Here is a 24,511-nt window from a genome sequence, read left to right on the forward strand (position 1 = left end):
TTTATTTTTATTAAAACTTGCTTTCTGACTATTACACAAATTGCACACCCTCCCATCCTAGGGTTAAGTGAATGTGGGTTGAATAAATAAGGCTAATCGTTAGACTAGGCTCAAAGTGGTTGATGAAAAAATGGATATGTGATTTTATTGTTAATGGGGAATGAATGGGTTGCAAAGGAACCTCATATTATTGGTATACCTTGCGTTCGATTCGAAAATTGATTTTTTTTTTCTTTACTAACCACATGATCGAATGTAAGAAAGAGATGCTCATTTATGAAGAAGGTAAGAAATGTGACACATAGACACATGGATAAGGAGAACCTATGCTAGAATTTTTAGGGGGGAAGGGTTTGAAACAAAAGAAGAAGAAGAAAACATGAAATCTTGGTGAGAAGCTTGCATTGTGCTTTGTCTTTGTGGATTTTTATGAGTTACTTCTTGCCGCCTAGTGAGGAAAAAATTTTGTTGTTGTTGATGCTTTGATTGGAAGGAAAGAAGGAAGGAGTGACGTTCCCCTTATTCTTCCAACTATTGCCTAGTGATTTTAGACTCAAGTACTGTGTAAGGATGAACTTAGTTAATGCATTCACTCAATACTCGGATTGGAAAGGAAGAGTGTATGAAACAATTTTGAAAACTGATGGTAAATACTCCACTCATTCCTATTACGATGGAAAACGATGCATGCATGGTCCTAGTATATGTTCATAAACAATATAGTGCATTACTTAAAGACAATGTGTGTGCAATGACTGAACATGTGTGATTAGGTGAGTTTGTTAAGACTCGTGGTATGATCGTGTTGCTAGACATGAGGACGTTGTGAAAAAACAAAGGACTCAATGACCAAATAGCATGGAAGACTAAAAGACAAACTAACTTGATTAATTTTGTCCAATTTTAATGTTTATGCTATTTACTAGGTGAAAACGGTCCATTGGCAATCGTTAGTCATAAATAAGATCAACCACAATCAAAGACAAAGAACACATGTTAAGGTTAGCACAAAAATCGATCACAAGAAACTAGGAAGAGGATTAGAATTCTAGAAGAGTTAGGACTCATGAGTATAAAAAAATAAATAAATAAATAAAATCTATAATCCTATGTTATACGAGTTGACACAGATTAAAGGATTTGGCTAAGACTAGCTTGACACGAATTTTGATCTGTGACTCTTATTAGGACGAAACCAGCTCCAAATGAAAGATAAAACTCGGAACTACAAATCCATAGGTTGCACGACACGTAACTCTTTCTAGAACTCCGGCTATGACCAAAACAAGTTGACTCTTGTGCAGGATATGAGAATAAAAATCCGGGTTGACTCAAAAATTAAAAAAAAAAAAAATCTATGACTCGACTCTAAAAAAACAAAAAGGGTTTAGTAAGAGAAAAAAATAATTAAAAAAAAAAAGTCAATAAAAAAATGCAGATATAAGCACATCTTCAAGAATGATGCAATGAAGTTCACAACCTACAGTCAAGATCTATGTTCCACTATGGTCAAGCTTTTGGGTGTCTAAGGGTACCATGGTTAAGAGTTTGGACGCGTAAGCAAGGAATCCTCCCTTGAGGGTGTATGCTAACGGGCAGCTCTCAAGTTCATGATGAAATCGAACTCGACTCCATGGTTTGGGTGGATTTAAAAACTCGGATGAACTCTTATTTCCATGAGCGTTTTCAGTTGATAGAGCATAAATCCCCTAGGCTAGCCACATACGTAGAACACGTACTATTGTGGCAAAATAGGTAAGATAAAATGCATATGCATATGTGATAATGCCAATTAAATCGCAGGAATACAATTCAAGAATCTTTCAAGTCTCATCCACTCATCTCAGTTAAATACCGATCCCTCAAATTGATAAATAACCAAGAATCCTCCCCAGTGGAGTCGCAAAATTGTGGGCATCGTTCGAAGTGCGCCTACGTTAAGCATGTGGTGAATATGCTTGGCAATCATAGGAAGTGGGAATTGACATATACGATTAGGGACAAGGAAAGTAGGGAGCCGCCAACAAGTTTTTAAGGAACTTGTAAACCGTTCACGGATCATTAAAGGCAACCACGATTAAGGGATAACGATAGTCAACAATGCTTGACCCGTGAAGGTTACACCCCATTCATAATCCATGAGATTACTAACTCCATATGGTTCGGAACCACGAAAGGAGGATCGGGGATGATGGTACGAAGTGAGTCATGGAGTCACATTCGCACGTATTGACCTCTACTCGATTCTTATAGTGAAAAGTGATTCCTGCGATCTCAAAGGCATGCAAACAAAGATTCAATTTGCCTCAAACTATTATTATGCTAAATTGGTTGAATATTAATGCAACATATAATTCTAAAATATTAGTGATCACTTGAATTAATAACAAGATTAAAAAAGAACCTAAATCGGTCGTCCAAATTATCTTATTAGGTATGATTTTTAATTACATATTCCCTTTAACATGTAATATGGTGATCATAATAAATAATAGAATAAATATTAATATTGGAAGAAATTTAAAAATAAATTGTTATTCAATTCAAATCATAAATAACCTAATCATGATACTGGCAACAAGAATAAAAATAAGAGTAATTAAGTGATTAATTACTCACTTGTCCGCGTTTCCTTGAATTGCTACATCATGAATAAACTGTTAGTAACTTCAATAAAAATATAAATCAAATGGAAATAATTAAATTAAATAAAAATTAGATTTGACTTGGTCCAAACCCTCATTTAGTTATACCTTTCATGCCTTGGTTTAAGTATAGAACTTTGGGTATTGTATGAACTCCTTGGAGGGGAAGTATTATGGAAGAATAGGGTGGCTAGTATTTAGGCTAAAGAGGAAAAAAATATTGATTTGATGATCAAGCTTGTTGATGATCGAAAAAGAGGAGATATGGCCTCTATTTATACAGAAAAAAGAAGGGTCGAAAAAACAAGATAAGATCTGAATTAAATCGGAATAAAATTCGATAGACAACAGCTTTTGCGGTTTTTGTTTTTATCATATCTTTTGCTCCAGAAATTGGAATAAGATAAATAATAAGTCATTGGAAAGCTATTAAAGTCTAATTTCTAACCCAATTAGAATCATATTAAAATCCCTTGTAGAATAAAAGATATGAACGAAATAGTGGGACGGTGTCAGCTTTGGATAGAGTTTGATATTTAATTCATATCTTTTTCGTTATAGCTCGGAATTGATATTATAATATATCATTGGAAATATAATTTCACGAGCTATCCAACCATACAAGATCTGGATCAAAAATATGAGGCACTAAAATAATATCTGTCTATCTTTAAAAGTCTTTTAATTCGAATAGAATTAGGACTTTCAAAAAGAAAAGTTTTATTCAATTTCAAACTCTTTAATCTTATCTTTTCAAAAACGATAATTAAGATCTTTTATAAACTTATAGAAGCTTATAATTAATACTAATTGGTTTAGGGATGAGATTAAAGCTTTTGGACCCTCCACATTATCATTGGGTCATAGGTAAGGTGTGCTTAGGTTCGGTTTGGGCTCAGTTTAATATTTTGGCCATAACTTATTCGTTATAACTCGGATTTGGGCTTATAATATATCGTTGGAAATATCTTTTCAAGATCCATCAATTATTAAATCATTGGACCCAGATTATGGACCAAAATAAACTGCTCAAAATGTTTTTATAAAAAAAAGACACGAAATGAATTATTTTAAAGGACACAAAATGAATTATTTTGGGTTTAAAGGCATGAAAAGAGGAAAATAAGTTATTGTTTGGGGAAATGGGCTAGGAATTGGGTTGGTTTATGAAACTTATTGGGATTGAATGTGGATTTAAGCACTCCAAAGATTAAATACTCAACTCCACCAATAATGGCGATGAAAGGTTGTTCATCATCGAGTTTGGTTTTGGGGAGACATTTGTAGGTGTCTACAAGATCCGAAATACACTCCATGTTTAAAAGTCATGTTTAAAACTTGATTAATTTGCATGAGGGGTGAAAGACCCATCGATCGCAAATAGGTTTTCAAGGAGAAAAAATAAATGTGGAAATGTATATGCATACATAGCTAGATTGGTTGAAAAGGATATAATTAAATTCACATAGTTGATTTTAATAAAAACCTACACACTAATCGGAATGCTCAAGACTTTTTCTTGGTTATTCTAGCAAAATTGCACATATAAAATATGGCAAAATAGATACCAAAACCACCTTCCTAAAATAGGATTTTGGAAGTGAGTTTAAGGGAATTGAAAATCTAAATAATGCTAGATTTGAAAGCAAGCTCAAGAAATCCATTATGGGATTGAAGGAAAAATTGCATAAAGGAACTGGAACGTGTTTTCTCATAAAGTTGATAATAAGATTGACTTCTGACTAAACATAGAAATTCTTATGAATAAGAAGTTTAGTGGGAGCAAGAGTCAATCTTGTAAGATCCAATAAGAAGTTTACGAACTCTATTGTAAATTAACTATCAAATTTTAAATGCTTAAATTTGAAAGTATTTTTGACAATAGACTAAGAAAAAGACGATACTTAGTACATATTGGGTATTAAGACCTATTATATAGACTTAATAAAATGTTTGAACGTGTAAAGGAATTTACCGTGTTAAACATGAATTGAAGGACTTTGAAAGACTTTTGACCCGTATGTATAAAACTAAGTAAATGTTTGAACTAAGTGCGAGCTAAGTTATATACTAAGTCAAACAAGAAAGACTCTAGTAGAGACTTTCAACCATATCACATAGCAAACAATTTAGCAAGACTCGGTTAAACTGGATGAGCTAAAATGTAACGAAGGTGGTAAAGATTGAGAATCATTCTACAATTAAATCCATTATGTACGCTATGATATGGAATTGTCACACAACTTACTTGCTAAGAGCATGTGAAGTATGTATGTGGTACCAATCAACCTGAATCTATGTAATAGATCTTGAGATTATGGTAAAAAAAACATCCAAAGTACTCGGATAAGTAACAGGATTAGTTCTTGACTTGTGGAAACAAATACAATTTGAGAACTGATGTTGCAAGCACAAACCTTAACAAGGATTAGATCCTTAACAAGGAACCCGTTTATAAGCACGATCTAGCAATGAGTCGTGGCTTGAGAATGGTAACATGGATGTGCATCGATATGTAATGTGCGGGAATTTAAAGTAAATTTCCATGATCACAAGTGATTAGGGTATCCCAAATCATTGTGATTCGTTTGGTGTGAAACCCAAGCAAAGCATCATCAGGAAGTCTACTAAAATAAATGTTGAGAATATTGTTGCCTTAAATGCGATAATAAAGAACATGTTCTATTGAAAGTTCTTTGTTGAACATTAATGATTGTAGGTTGTCAAGTTGAAGATCTCAATCATGAAAGTAAGTGGGAGCCATCACTTGGACAATAAATCCTAAATCACATATAATCCATGGCACTCTCAAATTTTATCATCTTATTAAGAAAGTGATCAATAATGAAGAAGCTAAGATTAGCAAAGTAATTATAACTAAACATATGCAATAAGTGAACGACAACATTCACAATTGTACGAAAGAAATCAAGCATATTAGATATGGGTGTGATTTCTATAGATGTTTTTAAAGAAGTGATACTCTTAAAAAATTCGGAAAAACCATTTATCATAATATGAACCATTCAGATTTTGGAGTAATTTAAAATTTCATGCAATTTTATCACTCTGTTTGCTATTTAATTATGGTTTAGGATTAAATAATGAGTCCATTTGATTCTTAAAATATTCAAAACAGGGTATCAAGACTAGTCTTGGTACGGAACACCTACTAAGTGAACATTGAATATTATTATCGAAAATTATCAGTAATCGAGGTCATTTAAACGATGGACGATTAATGACCATTTGAGATTAGTGTGTACTTTGATTTATAGCACCGTTTCTTGTGCTACAAGGACATGATCGTCATAAATCATTTGCACATGTATTGGTTTAGAACCATACTGGATCGACCTATGAGAATAATTTAAGAGATTAAAAATCGTCATAAGTATACATCTCATTATGGCAATCGGATGCTATTTCCTCGACCATGAGTATTGTGAGCTTTCTTGTTTAAGTACTAGTCCGCTTTGATGTTGTCAAACGTCTGCCGTAATAGGGGATTATAACGGCAACACTCGGACGGTTAGATCCTCTAAGTAAGAGAAACTACATCACAAGACTGGGAATGTCCCTCTATTAAAAATAGGGAAGATGTCTTTGTTGTTTACAAGGCCTCTCGAAGAGCGAGACTGTAAAATGCATGGTCGTTCGGGGATGGATTTTAGATATCATCTGTTTATTAACAATCGAATCGGGATCGAGAAACACTTATGGACATAATAAGGATGAAGAATAAATCTTACCTTATAGTTCATGAAGAGACATTAAGCGACATAGGAAAAGGCTATACACTAAATGCGCACTTGTCCGGAAGGACAAGTGGGAGATTGAAAGGAATGGTGTCCTTCAAACAAGTGTATTATTTTTATAGAAGATTTGGAATTATTAGAAAGCTAATTATTCATTAAGGTAAAGTGATCGGAATTCCTAGATTGAGGTCGCTTACGATCAGTAATATTAATGACTAATTAATATTACAACTTAATCTTGATTGAACCCTTCGGGTCACACGCAAGCAACAAGAAAACCAAAGCAACAAATTAATTCGGAAGGAATTAATAAGTCACTCGAGTAATTATCATTTAGATGTCGGAAATTTGAACTTGGAGCGTCAGAAGTCGAGTAAAAAATGATAAAGAGACGAGACGAGAAACACTAATAAATCAATGTAATGACCAGAATACACCTATCATCGGAAAGCCGAGTGCAAGGGGCATGGCCAAGCTAGCAGCCCGCACCAAATGCGAGGCTTGCTAGCAAGCTGCGACTAGCAGCCCGCACTTGGTGCGAGGGCTTGCTAGCAGCAGCCCACGGCTACAGCAGCCCGCACGTAAGTGCTGGGCCTGCTGGCCGTGGGTGGCAGCAGCCATGGCAGCCCACTTGGGTGCCTTAGTGTCCAAGTGGGGCTTCCATGTGGCGCAAGCCAAAGGGGGAATAAGGTGGTGTAGATGGCGGTTTTTGGGGAGTGCTTGGGGAGCAAGTTTGGTCCCCCCTCCTCCAAATGGTCCTCACCTAACCCCCCATGTGAGCTTAACACTTGTTGATTTATTAGTAACTTGCTTATTTATTTTATTTTAGATTAAAAATAAAATGAATAAAATCAAAATCTCCCACATGGAAAGATGATGGAAATTTTGGGAGGCTTTGCCTATAAATATCAACCTAAGGAGTTGGGAATTCTTCACGTGAGTAAGTGTCGAAAAAGGCATCAAAGTGTGAAAACCTTTGAACACTAATTACTCAGGGTTTTTAGGTCGGGCCTTGCTAACTCCAAGGCATTATATAGGTTCGTTGCTCGCGTTGTGGGTGGACCTTGATGGAGGTCGCTGTGTGAACGGGACTTGAAGGCTTTCAAGTAAGAGCTTGTTTTAGAGAGTGAAGCACGCTACAAAGGTAATAATTACTTACTTAGTCTTGTGTTTATGTTAATTATGTTTATGGTTATAATTATTGTGAGTTCTATTTTGGGGTCAAGTTTCCTTCCACGGTGGGTCGGACTCACTGAAACCCAATAGAAGAAGGTTCGGCAATGGTGATGGTGGTTTTTCGTTTTTTAGAGGAAAGGGCTTGAACAAACTTTGATATTGTGTTTCCTCCAAATTAAACAATTCAAAATCCAATTAATCAACTCCACAAACACCACAAAACACTTCCAAACACCAAAATCACAACTCCTTAATCAATAACATCAATCACACAAGCATCACCTCACTACCAAAAATTTGAATTTCCAACTTCTCACAATCACCACCAAATGAACCAAATTTTGCTACACAAACATACAACAACACAATGTGAGAAAAAATCAATCAACAACAATCACAAATAATCAACCAAAAGTTATATTTAATCAACAAAATCATTAAAAACACATATTACTACTATTCAAGAACAAGCCACCAATTCCCACCAAGTAGAAAAACCCCAAATTGGTCTTTAATGAAGGAGAGAGATTAGAGGTTGATAATTGAAAAAAGTAGTATGATTTTTGTTGTTAAGGATGAATTTGTAGAAGGAATTTAATGATTTATGATGATTTGAAGATGCAAATTTGATGAACAATCCTAGGGTTTCGGTTTTCTTGAGTGAAAAAGGAGGATGGTGTGTGCATGGTTGAGGGTAAAGGGGAAATGAGGGAAATAAAAGAGAAAGAAAAAAGATAAGGGACTCGGCACGACTAGGTGCGCGGTCGCGCCTCTTCCTGGCACTCCCGCACCTAGCTTGGCTCCCTTCTTGAAATTTTTGCTCGGTACGTTCTACTGTGGGCTCATTGTCCAATATCATCCCAGGATTATTGAACCCACTAAAGATGGAAGTTTCAAAACATGATGACAGTGATTTCAACATCCAAAAATAATGAGAGCACCACAATGAAACCACCAAATTAAAATTTACTTCAAATTTTAACACAACTTCCCCTATCTTACCTCGCTATATTACCTTACCCTTTTACCTCAAAATCCGATAAAATTGAACATATTCTCATAAAAAACACGAAACCTTTCCATTACTCATGCTTGCTTGAAATAATCTATATCAAATGAAATTAACCTATCAATCTAAATAGAAAACAAGTGAAAGAAAAGAAAAACAAAAGAAAGAAAAGTAAGAAAAATAGAAATCAAAAGAAAAGGGTTAGAAAATCGGGCTGCCTCTAGGTAAGCGCGTGCTTAAGGTCCTTAGCTCGACCCTTCCTCTAAATCATGGATGGTTAAAGAATACCACCCTATCCAAAGTGGTGGAGAGGGTAAAATCATTGCAAATCTTGTGAAAAATAACATCATGAACCTATCATCTTGAATCATAGAAACCGAATCAAACTTTTTAGACTTCAACTTCCTCTTATATTTCTTAGAAACTCTCTTCTTTTTCCTTGATCTCTTCTTCCTTGGATCTTTGATATCCTCATGTTCACCACTTGAAAAACTATTCTAGTCATCCTTCAAATAAAGCTCGAACCAAGAAGGCATTTCAAACTCATCCTCAAGCTTCGAGGGATCCTTGTCTTCTTCACTAACAACCTTGCTTTCAATACTTTTAGGAACATCATCACGAGCTACAAGCATATCGTTAGTAGAAGACACAAACATGGAATCATTAACATTCAAAGGAAATGAGTTTATGCACATAATTCCTTGCATATAGGATAGAGACTCATGCATCGAATTCAGCTTAAAAATTGCCTTATTATTACCAACATATCAAGTAATCATGCCACCTTTAACATCTATCAAAGCACCTGAAGTTGCTAAAAATGGCCTAACTAGAATGATAGGAATGTTGTGATCTTCCGCAATCTCTAGCACAATGAAGTCAACGGGAATAGTGAACTCTCCTATCTTGAGGGGCACGTCCTTAATTCTACCCTTTGGGAACTTAATTATAGAACGGTCGGCCAATTGAAGAGTCATGTTGGTTGAAAGGAGCTCACCTAACTTAAGTTTCTTGAAAACGGAGTAAGGCATAATGCTAACACTAGCACCAAGATCACAAAGGGCATTTTAAAACATTTTTCCATTAATATTGCAAGGAATGGAGAAATTCCTGGGGTCTTTCATCTTTTGGGGTAAGTCATTATGGATAAAGGCACTACAACATTCCCCCAGACTCACCGGTTCAACCACGTTGTAATCTCTCTTACCGCTCAAGATTTCCTTAAGAAATTTAGAAAAGTTAGGCATTTTCCCCAAAACATCGGTGAAAGGAATAGAAAGATGAATTTTCCTAAGCATCTCTATAAATCTCCCAAATTGTTCATCCAATTTGTACCTATTGAACTTTTGGGGATATGGAAGTCTCGGTTTGAAATCCTCATCTTGCTTCCTCTCTTTCTCTTTTGTTTCCTCATTATAACTCTCACTCATCTTGCTAGACTCAACATTCTTCTTTTTCTCTTGAACTTCCTCTTTTCTCACACTCTTTAACACCTTGTTCTCATTTTCCTCACTTGAGTCACTCCTATTCTCATCCTCCTCACTCATCCTAGAAACTCTCTCTTTAAGAACTCTTCCACTCCTTGTGGTAATAGAATAAACGAGTTTCATAGGATCAACTCCTTGAGAAGGTAATGAAGAAGGGCTAACACACTCTTTCAAGGTATTGGCTAGTTGAGTGATTTGGGTCTCAAGCATTTAATTGTGTGTCATCATCTCATTAAACTTCTTGTCACTCACCGCCATGTAAGTGTTCAAAATTTTTGTTTAATTTTCAATGATCTCCTCCAAGTTACTTCTAGAAGATGGGGGTTGAGCATAGGAATTATCAACATTGCCTTGACGATGAGAATCAAGAGGCTAATTCTTTTGAAGGGCCCAAGACACTTTTAGAAGGTCCAAATAGCTTCTTTATAGGCTGCCCAGAAAATGAAATACACAAGGAAAGGTCTACTAGATCAATAGAGAAAGAAGAAAGCATGATCGCCAAGGAAGGAGGTGTGCATCAGTTCGATTCCGGCGAGGTTGACGGAGGCCACACGCCGAGATAGGGTCCACGCGCCACCTTCCCGGAACCACCTTGAAACCAGCTACAAGCTAAGACGGCGCGTGAGGCAAGGGGAGGCGCATGTGGTGGTGGAACGACGACAACATGAAATTGAAGAAATTTTATACTTAGTTTTTTTATAGAGTTTTGCTTGCAAGTTTTTACCTTTCAGTTGAGAGGTTTTTTCTTAGTTTAAGCATTTGGGATTAATTTTATTTTTTGTTATTTAGTTTCTATAAACTTCCTAAGTATATTAGGAAAGTTTTTAGTTTGTTTAGGATTAGTTTTCCTATTCTAATTAGAAGTAGTTTCCTAATCCAATTAGGATTGGTTTTCTATTCTAGTTAGGATACTTAGGGGGCAAGGTTAGGGGACTGTCCTAATCCTTGTAGGGATGGAGTTAGCTTAGTTTTAGTCTATAAATAAAGGATTTTCGTGGCCTTTAGAGTCATAGAAAATCAGATTAATTCATTAAACTTGTTTAACTTTGTTAAACTTTTCTTTGCTAGTTTTCAATTTAAGGAGTTGTTTTGATAATTAGATTGTGCAATTCTTAGTTCTAGGAGTAGTCATGATTTTTTCATCAAAATATCTAGTTCTAGGAGTAGTCTAGATAATTTGATTAGGCATTCAATCTGTTCCAAGAGTGGTCGTTTTTAAGGTCATATCCGGTTACTTTGAATTGTTTTGGTTCGAATTTCTTATCAAGAACAAGGTTTTATTCTAATTGTGTGATTTTAGATCTTTTATTAGGTTAAAGGGCTTTAATCCAAATCAAATTGGTATCAGAGATTCTACGGTTAATTCGATATATAACTTGTTCAAACAAATCAAAATTGTTCTCGGACAACAAGTTTTTCTGTCAACGTCAGAGGAGTCGTTCTCCTTCGTTACGGGGTCTTTTAAGGTGATTTCTTTTTTATTTTGGGCTAATTTTTGTCTTCTTTCTGCCTGCAAAATTTCAGAATTTTCAGAGTTCGTTTGCTATTAAACAGGACTATTTTCCGCAGTTGTGTCAATTTTAGTCCAATTTGGTAGTTGGTGCTTTTTGTGTGCGATTTTTGTTCAAAGTTGTGCTGTGATTTTTGTGTTTTGTTCATGTGTTTTTTAAGGTGTTTTGAGTCTTTTTGTAATGGAATAAACCCTCAAAAAAATTATGAACGACTTGGCTAGATTACATGATAACACGGAAGAACGTTTTAATGCTTTTGCTCAATTATTGTTTGATACGAAGAAAAAAAGAAAAAACATGATAGTGATAATGATTCTTCTGGTAGTGATGATGATAATCATCATAATTCACATAATTTTGATTATATAGGAATCAAAATTGATGATTTCACGGGTCTAGGAAGCCCTGAAGATTTTCTTGAGTGGGCGAGATAATTGGAGAAAAATTTAGATTATAAGGGTTTTATTATGCTAAACGTTTCAAAATTGCTTATATTTGACTCACTAAGAATACGGGAATTTGGTTCGATAATTTAAAGGCTCGACGTCCTAGAGCAGGGAAGGAGAAAATCAAGACATTGACTGTTTTGAAAAAGAAGATGGGCTCTAAATACCTTCCACATGACTTTGAAAAAACCCTATATATTTGACTCACTTTATTGTCACAAGGAGCTATGAGTGATAACGAATATATTTCTTAATTTGATAAACTAACCTCTCATTGTGATTTGGAAGAGAAAAAACCATTGCGGATTGCTAGATTTCTCAATGGTCTTAATCGGCCTATTGCTAGGAAAATTGAGTTGAGTGCTTATGAGTCATTCAATGATTTGTACAAGATAGCTTTGAAGAATGAAGGTCATTGGCTCGAAGATAAGAAGGATATTGCCGTAAAGAGTACTAGTAATAGCAATTCACAAGGGTTTAAGGCAAACAAAACTTTCAATAAACCTTTCAAGACTAGTTCTAGCGAGTACAAAGGAGAAAGTTCTAAGAGTGGAGACAAGAAGGTCGTCAAGGTGTCAAAAGAAGAGTTCAAAAGTAGGATTAGGTGCTTTAAGTGTCAAGGAAAAGGACAAATATCTGATCAATGTCCTACAAAGAAAGCTCTTACAATCAAGCGGTATCGACAGATGGAAGAGGAAGAACAAAACATAACCTTTGAGTGTGAAAATAAAAGTCCGAAGCTAAGGAGATACACACTGATGAGGAAGAAGATGAGGCTTTTACCAAGAGTGATGCTAATTGTCTTGTGATAAGGAAGAACCTTCATGCCGAGTCCACTTCCAATAACTCTCAACGTGAGAGTTTGTTCCATACCCGATGCAAAGTTGGTGTAAAAACATGCAATGTGATCATTGATAGTGGCTCTTGCACGAATGTTGCTTTAACGACTATGGTGAGTAACTTAAACCTTCCAATTAGTGATCATGCAAAACCATATAAAGTTAATTGGCTTGATGATTCAAGGGATTTTCAAATTAAGAAGCAAGCACTAGTGAATTTCTCCATAGGAAATTACAAAGATGAGTTATGGTGTGATGTGATTCCAATGAATGCCTTTTACTTACTTTTTGGAAGACCATGGCAATTTGATTGACAAGTTAAACATGAGGGTAAAACCAATGTGTATTCCGTGAAGGTGGGGAACAAATGGTTTAGTCTACATCCTTTGTCTTAAAAAGGACATGGTAAGAGCTCAAATACTATTCAAAGTTCAAGTTTGTTTCTAAGGGAAGAAGTGTTCACAGAAGAGATCGATAGAGGACCCATGGCATGTCTTCTTATGAATGAAGATTATACTTATTAAGATGGTGAGAACAAGGAATAATTTTCTATTGATAATGGTGATGAAGATTCTACATATAACATTGAGAGCCTCTTTACTTGTTTAGGTGATGTGAATTTAAGGGCAAATTATATTGAAGAAGGGAAGAAATGATGTGAATCAAGAAGCTAATTCTTTTGAAGGGCGCAAGACACTTTTAGAAGGTCCAAATAGCTTCTTTATAGGGTGACCAAACAATGAAATAAACAAGGGAAGGTCCACTAGATCAATAGAGAAAGAAGAAAGCTTGATCTCCAAGGAAGGAGGTGTGCAGCAGTTCGATTCCGGCGAAGTTGACAGAGGCTCCGCGCTGAGATGGGGTCCACGCGCCACCTTCCTAGAACCACGTTGAACCCAGCTACAATGTGAGCCAACACGTGAGGCTAGGGGTGGCGCGTGTGGTGGTGGAACGGTGGCGACATGAAATGGAAAAAAATTTATACTTAGGTTTTTTTTTTAGAGTTTTGCTTGCATGTTTTAACCTTTTACTTGAGAGGGTTTTTCTTGGTTTAAGCACTTAGGATTAAGTTTATTTTCTGTTATTTAGTTGCTATAAACTTCCTTAGTATATTAGGAAAGTTTTTAGTTTGTTTAGGATTAGTTTTCCTATTCTAATTAGAAGTATAGTTTCCTAATCCAATTAGGATTGGTTTTCTTTTCTAGTTAGGATAATTGTGGGGAAAGGTTAGGGGTTTGTCCTAATCCTTGTAGGGATGGAATTAGGTTATTTTTTGTCTATAAATAAAGGATTTTCGTGGCCTTTAGAGTCATAGAAAATCAGATTTTATTCATTAAACTTGTTTAACTTTGTTTAAACTTTGCTTTGCTAGTTTTTAATTCAAGGAGTTGTTTTGGTAATTAGAACGTGCAATTCTTAGTTCTAGGAGTAGTCTAAGATTTTTTCATCAAATCTTCTAGTTTTAGGAGTAGTCTAGATAATTTTATTAGGCATTGAATCCGTTCCAGGAGTGGTCGTTTTCAAGGTCATATCCGGTTACTTTGAATCGTTTTTGATTCGAATTTCTTATCAAGAACGAACTTTTATTCTAATTGTGTAATTTTAGAACTTTTATTAGGTTAAAGGGCTTTAATCCACATCAAATTGGTATCAGATCTTCTACGGTTAATTAAATGTATAACTTGTTCAAACAAATCGGAATTGTTCTCGGACAACCGGTTTTTCTGTCAACGTTAGAGGACTCGTTCTCCTTCGTTACGAGGTCTTTTAAGGTGATTCCTTTTTTATTTTGGGTTAAATTTTGTCGACTTTCTTCCTGCAAAATTTCAGAATTTTCAGAGTTTGTATTCGATTAAGCTGGACTGTTTTCTGCACCTATGTCAGTTTTAGTCAAATTTGGTAGTTGGTGCTTTTTGTGTGCGATTTTGTTAAATGTTGTGCTGCGATTTTTTGGTATGTTTCTGTGTTTTTTATGGTGTTTTGAGTCTTTTTATAATGGAAGAAACCCTCCAAAAAAATATGGATGACTTGGCTAGATAACACGGAAGAATGTTTTAATGCTTTTGCTCAATTATTGCTTGATACGAAGAAAAAGAAGAAAAAACCTGATAGTGATAATGATGCTTCTGTAGTGATGATGATAATCATCATAATTCACATAAGATTGATGATATAGGAATCAAACTTGATGATTTCACGGGTCTAGGAAGCCCCGAAGATTTCCTTGAGTGGGCGTGACAATTGGAGAAAATTTCAGATTATAAGAGTTTTGATGATGCTAAACGCTTCAAAATAGCTTATATTCGACTTACTAAGAATGCGGGAATTTGGTTCGATAATTTAAAGGCTCGACGTGCTAGAGTAGGAAGGAGAAAATCAAGATATAGACTGTTTTGAAGAAGAAGATGAGCTCAAAATACCTTCCACATGATTTTGAACAAACCCTATACATTCGAATCACTTTATTTTCACAAGGTACTACGAGTGTTAATGAATATATTGCTGAATTTGATAAATTAACCTCTATTTGTGATTTGGAAGAGAAAAAACCATTGCGGATTGCTAGATTTCTCAAAGGTCTTAATCTAGGAAAATTGAGTTGAGTGCTTATGAGTCATTCAATGATGTGTGCAAGCTAGCTTTGAATATTGAAGGTCATTGGCTCAAAGATAAGAAGAATATTGGCATAAAGAGTTCTAGTAATAGGAATTCACAAGGGTTCGAGGCAAACAAAACTTTTAATAAACCTTTCATGACTAGTTCTAGCGAGTACAAAGGAGAAAGTTTTAAGAGTGGAGACAAGAAGGTCTTCAAGGTGTCAAAAGAAGAGTTCGAAAGTTGGATTAGGTGCTTTAAGTGTCAAGGAAAAGGACATAGATCTGATCAATGTCCTACAAATAAATCTCTTACAATCAAGCGGTATTGACAAATGGAAGAGGAAGAACAAAACATAACCTTTGAGTGTGAAGATGAAAAGTCCGAAGCTAAGGAGATACACACTGATGAGGAAGATGATGAGTCTTTTACCAAGAGTGATGCTAATTGTCTTATGATAAGGAAAGACCTTCATGTCGAGTCCACTTCCAATAACTCTCAACGTGAGAGTTTGTTCCATACTCGGTGCAAAGTTGGTGAAAAAACATGCAATGAGATCATTGATAGTGGCTCTTGCACGAATGTTGCATCAACAACTATGGTGAGTAAATTAAACCTTCTTATTAGTGATCATCAAAAACCATATAAAGTGAATTGGCTTGAGGACTCAAGGGGTTTTCAAATTAAGAAGCAAGCATTAGTGAATTTCTCCATAGGAAATTACAATGATGAGTTATAGTGTGATGTGATTTTAATGAATGCTTGTCAGTTACTTTTGGGAAGACCATGGCAATTTGACCGAAAAGTTAAACATGAAGGTAAAACCAATGTGCATTCCGTAAAGGTGGGGAACAAACATTTTATTTTACATCCTTTGTCTCAAAAAGGACATGGTAAGAGCTCAAATACTATTCAAAGTTCAAGTTTTTTTCTAAGGGAAAAAGTGTTCAAAGAAGAGATCGATAGAGGACCCATGGCATGTGTTCTTATGAATAAAGAAGATACTTATGTATATGGTGAGTATAAGGAATACTTTTCTATTGATAATGGTGATGAAGATTCTACATATAACATTGAGAGCCTCTTTACTTGTTTTGGTGATGTGAATTTGAGGGCAAATTCTTTTGAAGAATAGGAGAATGATATGAATCAAGAGGCTAATTCTTTTAAAGGGCCCAAGACACTTTTAGAAGGTCCAAATAGCTTCTTTATAGGCTTCCCAAACCATGAAATAAACAACGAAAGGTCCACTAGATCAATAGAGAAAGAAGAAAGCTTGATCGCCAAGGAAGGAGGTGTGCAGCTGGTCGATTCTGGCAAGGTTGACGGAGGCCACGCGCCGAGATGGGGTCCACGCGCCACTTTCCTTGAACCACCTTGAACCCATCTACAATTTGAGCCAGCGCGTGAGTCAAGGGGCGGCACGTGTGGTGGTGGAACGGCGGTGACATGAAATGGAAGAAATTTTATACTTAGTTTTTTTTATAGTTTTGCTTGCAAGTTTTTACCTTTCACTTGAGAGGGTTTTTTCTGGTTTAAGCACTTAGGATTAAGTTTACAAGCTAAAATATGCACGCCATGCGTGCACAATATACCACATACATACATGATATTTTATGAAAATTAAGAGTTGAAATTATTTTCGCATACATATTGTAGATATACTTGGAGATAATGCTGTAATAAAATTACAATATAAAAAACATAAAAAATATCCTTAGCATGAGTTGTTTTTGCTTCCATACACTTTTGATGATAATACTATATAGTATTTCATTCATTATACAGATACTATATAGTAAGATTATCAACTGAAAGATTATCAACTGAAATATTATAGTAAGTTTCGTCATTATTCATATGAATTGCTGGAAATGGTGATAATATTTCAGTTGATAATCTTATCCATCAAATATTCCCAAACCTCACTGAGCACGTAGGTGATGTGTCATACATGGTACAAAGAGCTATAATAACACCAACAAATGACGAAGTTGACATGCTTAATGAGAAGATACTTACAGAGTTTGTCGGAGAAGAAAAAACCTACTACTCATGTGACACTGTTCCAGAAGATCGTCAAAATCTCTATCAACAGGAGTTCTTGAATTCATTATCCTTTGGTGGTTTGCCACCACATATTCTTAAGCTAAAAGTTGGCTCTCCAATCATGCTTTTGAGAAATATTGATACAAGCAGTGGGTTGTGTAATGGGACAAGGTTAATATGTAGTCGGTTAAGGGATCATGTGATTGAGGCAGAAATTTTGACCGGAAGTCATAAAGGGAAACGAGTGTTCATTCCACGTATTCCTTTAAAAACGGCAGAAGATGAGAAGTTGCCATTTGAAATGATCCGAAAACAATTTCCTGTGAAATTGTGTTTTGCTTTGACCATAAACAAATCGCAGGGGCAAACCATTCCTCATGTTGGTATATATCTCCCCCAACATGTTTTCAGCCATGGACAGTTATATGTTGCACTATCGAGAGGGACCTCACAAGAAACAACCAGAGTTTTGGTTAGTAAAAGAGATGTTCGAGGTAGATGTGGTGTATTTACAAAAAACGTGGTTTACAAAGAAGTCCTCCTGCCTCATATGCCACAACCCTAATTATCAGGTATAATCGTAAATATTAAACATGCATACATAACTATTTAAGTAATATACATCTATGAAATGACTTCTTTATCTTCTTATCAGGGAGCAAGCTAAGCGTGATAAAAGTCAACAACTAAGCATCAAAAGTGTATGGAAGCAAAAACAACTCATGCTAAGGATATTTTTTTATGTTTTTTATATTGTAATTTTATTACAGCATTATCTCCAAGTATATCTACAATATGTATGCGAAAATAATTTCAACTCTTAATTTTCATAAAATATCATGTATGTATGTGGTATATGGTGCACGCATGGCGTGCATATTTTAGCTTGTATCATATAAAGAACAATGACACTATTTACAATATGGAAAATGCTTCAAACGTAGTCTATGTAACTGAACTCACATGTGCTTCTAATTGAAACATGATTTGAAGAAGTGAGTGTGCCACTTGCGACATCTTGATTAGTAATATCAATTAAAGCTGAACGATTGTCATTTTGTCGACCATCTCTCCTTAATTGGTAAGTAGCCCGCCTTTGAGCATTTCGGGCAATAGCTTCTTGTTCAAGTTGCTCAGGGGTCATCCTTTCTCGTGATAGCCTACGATAGTATGATGTAGATGACATTTGATTTTCCATACCTTGAAACATAACAAAAAAAATTATAAATTTATAAACAACCAAAATCATATATTATTATGTTTCCCTAAAGCTCTTTATTAGATTTCCCAAAAACTCACCTTGCAATATCTTGCAACACCTAGTTATATTTGAATAGGGAGCATTAATCTAGTACATTGCAATTGAAGAATGAAAATAGTGGATGTCAATAGAAAAGGAAAAACAGTTACTACTGTACTCATGTTTTTAAGGGAATATAACTCCTAATTTGATAGTGGACATGGTCACGTCATATTTCATTTCTTAAATGTTAAGAGAAGTTACTTTCTTATTTGGATAATAGTGTGAGTAGTTGTTTTTTAATAATACAATAGAGACTTAGTGTAGTAACGTAGTAAAACTGTATGTGAAAAAAAAAACGTTAAAAGAAATGTAATTTATTATTTTTTTTTTTTTTATTTTCACAAAAAGGTTATTGAATAATCTAAGAAGTAGACATAAAATTTATATTGATGTTTTTTTTTAATTAAATGGATGAATATTTAGATATATATATAGTTAGTGAGGAAGATCATGATAATGATGATATATTAATGGGAAGGAGTTGATGACATGTTTAATAATAGTGGTTGTCGATACATTTTTTTAATATTTTTTTTTTGTTGGAGTAAAGAAGCAGTTTTGATTGAGTCCAAATGAAAAATAACCTTTGAAATTGTATCCCATATAAGATGGACGATTTTTTTTTATATGAGGACGGTTTGTTTTTTTTTTTTTTTTTTTTTGTAGGATAGTGACTAATTTAATTTAATCAATTCTTATCCCAACTGTAGATAGTGGAATTATGATAACTTTGAATTGTTAGGTATGGTTTCCAAAGCATGGTATAATTATATATGATAGATTAAAAATAATCCTCCATTAATTATGGAATATTCATGTATACGTTGTACATGTGTTGAAATTTAACTTTATGAATTCTTTGTTTCATATTACATATTACGTTGATTATCAATAACTTGATGAATTCTTTGTTTAAGTTAGACTTTTATCATTTATTTCTTTGTGAAAATATTGTTGAAAGTAAGAGTATGAACATTGATTACATTGCAAAATAGTAAAATTCGTATAAAGACTATATATTTACATATCACATAATGTACAAACTAATAAATTCTTTTACAAAGTGCTAAACTATATAAGTAAAACTTTATGGAGCACCATCAACAACGCGTTGGCTTCATGATTGATTTATAGTCATTTCTCGTCTCCTAAAAAAAAATAGAATCAATATAGTGAATATAGCATATAATAGTTTAGTTACATTGAACCAAAATATGTTATGAATGTGCTCACCTTTTAAGTAAATATGCACATTCTTCCTCCCAATTAACAAATGTGACATAAACAACTTTGTAGTGTGACGATAAAGAACTTTGGGATGTAAGAGTAAAAACACATGAGGTATCATAATGTGTATGTAACAACATCATCATCTCTTTCTCATTTACCTGTGTATAATATAAAATATAATAATGTTAGAAAAAGAAATAAATGAGATGGCAAGTAAAAATATGTTGTGTAGATTAACCTGTTCATGCAAGTCCTTTAATTGGGACACAGTAGACCGAATAAGGAATTCAATTTGTTGGTTGAACAAAATCAAATGCAATATTCCACTTGAGTCTCTGATAATAATCTTGAGTGATAAACTGTTTACCAAAATAAATACATAACAATTTTAAAAACTGATTAAAAATAAGAAATGATTGATACAGACTAAAAATAATTCAGGGAATTTACCCTTGAATGATTTCAGGATTATATTTGTGGCAATTTGAACATGTCCTTTGATCACCAAAATAATTGACTTTATAATTGCAAATAGAGCATGCATCATACCATGTGAGGCTTTTTACATTAATATCAACCAACATCCCAAGAACTCTATATACCTTTCCCTGTAAATTATAAGGAAAAGATACATGGACAATTTATAAAGTACAACAATTTAAAAATATAATTATGTAAAAACAAATAAAAGATAATTTGGACAATTTAATAAGTATTAAATAATAAAACTTGAATAATTGAAAATAATAGTTGATGGAAAAAAAAAAGTAAATAGTGTATTTATTGAAATATGGTGAAATATTACTCTTGGCCTTGATGGAAACTTAAATGTTGTAGTACGACGGGCATTTGATATCAAAAGTGTCCGATGTAACGAAAGTCCACATGTTTGTATCCACTTAGCTTTTGATTGAGCAAAGTAATCATTACAATACCTTTTAAAAAAATTAAGATTGCATTAGATATTTTAAGTAACATGCTGATCATATTTTAAAAAAAATACATATCATCCTCAATGTATAAGAAAGTGACGGTTGAAATTATTAGTTTAATATTATTATTTATGTATATAAAAAAAAATCATTAATATAACAAAAATAGAAAAAAGCATTACAATAACATAAATTACTAACCATTTTGCTATTTCATGGGAAGTAGAATCATTGTGATTGATATATAACCTTGTGTACCTTTCGGATGTCAAATGTAGTGTACCTAAAAGGTGAGTTTAGAATAATTAAATCAATATCTACATAAAATTAATCTTTTGTAGTAGCAAACTATGATTTTATAATAAAAATTGTTCATGTAATTAAGTTTACCATTATAATTTTGAAGTTGGACACTACATGCAAGCAAAGTGAGATTTTGATCATAATCTTCTATTGCTCTTTCACCAATGTCGTTGACAAAGCTATTCCATATTGTCAATCTCATAGCAAAACAACTATTTAAAAAAATTTAGTTCATTAGAATAAAGTAATATATATATATATATATAAAATAAATAAATAAATAAATAAATAAATAATATTGCGTCATTATCATATTGGGATTTGTTAAGATATTATTAGATATGCTTATCTTATATTTTTTGGGTAGTTACCTTGTTTATAGGATAAATTGATGATATCTTAATATGGTTTTGATGTCTTAGTAGTCAAGCAGTGTATGATATAAATTAAATTAATGAATGAATGCATGAGTGATTGAGTGGGCAAGCTTTCAAGTCCTCTAAAACTTTAGATTTTACCTTTGATCAAGCAGGATAATATCTTGTTTAATAGTACCCGTAATGTCATTCCAGTGAATCTCACTTGCATATATAATTAGTCCCACAACATCTAATTTAAAAAATAAAAAACATAAAAGGAAAAATATTAATTAATTGATTACGGAAGATTTCCAAAAAAAAAAAAAAAAAAAAACAAAGTACCGTAAATAAAAATAAAATGTAAAATGAAAGGTGAATAAAATATCAATTCCGAGCTATAACGGAAAAGATATGAATAAAATGTCAAACTCTATCCAAAACTGACACCTTCTCACTATTTCGAGTATATCTTTTGTTCTATAAAATATTTTAATCTGATTCGAATTGGGTTAGAAAGTAGACTTCAATAGCTTTCCAGCGATATCTTATTCATCTTATTCCAATTTCTGGATCAAAAGATATGATAAAAACAAAAACCGCAAAAATTGCTGTCTATCGAGTTTAATTCCGATTTAATTCGGATCTTATCTTAATTCTTCAACCCTTCTTTTTTCTCTATAAATAGAGGTCATATCACTCCTTTTTCAATCATCAACAAGCTTGATCATCAAATCCTTCTCTCTTTCTCTCTTTTACACCAAAAATCATTCTCTTCTCTCTCTCCCATATTCTAAGCCTTAAACCTATATTTCTAATTCTATCATTTCTTCCTTAAGCACTCCAAGGAGTTCATACAATACCCAAAGTTCTATACTTAAACCAAGGCGTGAAAGGTATAATTAACTGAGGGTTTGGACGAAATCAAATCTACCTTTATTTAATTTAATTTTCATTTGCTTTATATTTTTATTCAAGTTACTAACAGTTTATTCATGATGTAGCAATTCAAGGAAGCGTGAAAAGTGAGTAGTTAATCACTTAATTACTCTTATTTTTATTCTTGTTGCTAGTATCATGATTAGGTTTTTTATTATTTGATTTGACTAACGCTATTATTGTCAAATTTCTTCCAATATTAATGTTTATTCTGTTATATTTTTTTATGATCACCATATTGCATGTTTAAAGGGAATATGTAATTGAAAATCACGCCTAATAAGATAATTTGGACAACCGGTTTAGATTCCTTTTTAATCTTGTTGTTAATTTAAGTGATCACAAATATTTTAGAATTATATGTTGCATTAATATTCAACCAATTTAGCTTAATAATAGATTGGAGCGAATTGAATATTTTATTTGTATGCCTTTGAGATCACAGGAATCACTTTTCATTATAAGAATCGAGTAGAGGCCAATACGGGCGAATGTGACTCCATGACTCACTTCGTACCATCATCCCCGATCCTCCTTTCGTGGTTCCGAACCATATGGAGTTAGTAATCTCATGGATTATGAATGGGGTGTAACCTTCACGGGTCAATCGTTGTTGCCTATTGTTGTCCCTTATCGTGGTTGCCTTTTTATAGAGTTTGACATTTTATTCATATCTTTTCCGTTATAGCTCGGAATTGATATTATAATATATCATTGGAAAGATAATTTCAAGAGCTATCCAACCACATAAAATTTGGATAAAAAATATGAGGCATGAAAATAATATCAGTCTATCTTTGAATGTCTTTGAATTCGGATAGAATTAGGACTTTCAAAAAAAAGAGTTTTATTCAATTTCAAACTCTTTAATCTTATCTTTTCAAAAAAGGATAGTTAAGATATTTTAGAAACTTATAGAAGCTTCTAATTAATCCTAATTGGTTTATTAATGGGATTAAATAATTTGGACCCTCCACATGATCATTGGGTCGTAGTTAAGGTGGGCTTAGGTTCGGTTTGGGCTCGGTTTAATATTTTGGCCATAACTTATTCGTTATAACTCAGATTTGGGCTTATAATATATCGTTGGAAATCTCTTTTCAAGCCCCATCCAATTATTTAATCATTGGACCCAGATTATGGACCAAAATAAACTGGATTAAACGTTTTTATAAAAAAGGACATGAAATGAATGATTTTAAAGGAAACGAAATGAATTGTTTTGGGTTTAAAGGCACGAAAAGAGGAAAATAATTTATATTTTGGGGTAATGGGCTAGGAATTGGGTTGGTTTATGAAATGAAAATATGGATTTAAATATGGATTTAAGCACTCCAAAGATTAAATACTCAACCCGACCAATAATGGCGGTGAAAGGTTGTTCATCATCGGGTTTGGTTTTGGGGAGACATTTTTAGGTGTCTACAGAAGCCCCCACTTTGACTGAGTTTGTAGAAACGTGGGTTGTAGATGGTGCGCTTGTCCCCGGACGTGGGCTGTAATTGAGACCTGCAAAATAAAATTTGGCAAGGGACTCTTATAGACTATGATTGACTTGACCAGCTGACTTGACCAAGTTTGACATGACATGACATGTGTATGACTTGTGAGTATGTAAGTGTAGTGTGTGTGTGTGTGTGTATATGTGTGTGTGCAGACACAGGCAAACGAAGATGCAAAAGCAATAAATTTCCGTCAATTTTTGTCATGAGTGGAGGGTACCGACTTTCTCCCGAAAAAGAAAGATATGAAAACTGAACTTTTATTTTCGAACTTCCCTTGATGAGAAAATTTTGAAAAAGTTTTTTTTTTTAAACTTCCCCAAAAGAAAAGACGCGAAAAAGGAAAGAAGTTTTGAACTCCCTCGTTGAGCAAGAAAAAATGAATCGCATGGATTGAATTGCTTTTCTTGAAAGTAATGTATGCATGATGC

At 33.8% G+C, this 24,511-nt stretch overlaps 1 protein-coding gene across 1 annotated transcript; it reads left to right on the plus strand.

The window, feature by feature from the left end:
• Positions 1-17,420: 17,420 nt before the first annotated feature.
• LOC145642752 (uncharacterized) lies at positions 17,421-18,080 on the plus strand. The gene has a single exon (XM_081693925.1). The coding sequence runs from the start codon at positions 17,421-17,423 to the stop codon at positions 18,078-18,080; it is 660 nt and encodes a 219-aa protein (XP_081550051.1).
• The last annotated feature ends 6,431 nt before the right edge of the window (positions 18,081-24,511 follow it).

This window comes from Chenopodium album, chromosome 8, assembly GCF_948465745.1.
Source record: "Chenopodium album chromosome 8, dcCheAlbu1.1, whole genome shotgun sequence".
Lineage (NCBI taxonomy): Eukaryota > Viridiplantae > Streptophyta > Magnoliopsida > Caryophyllales > Amaranthaceae > Chenopodium > Chenopodium album.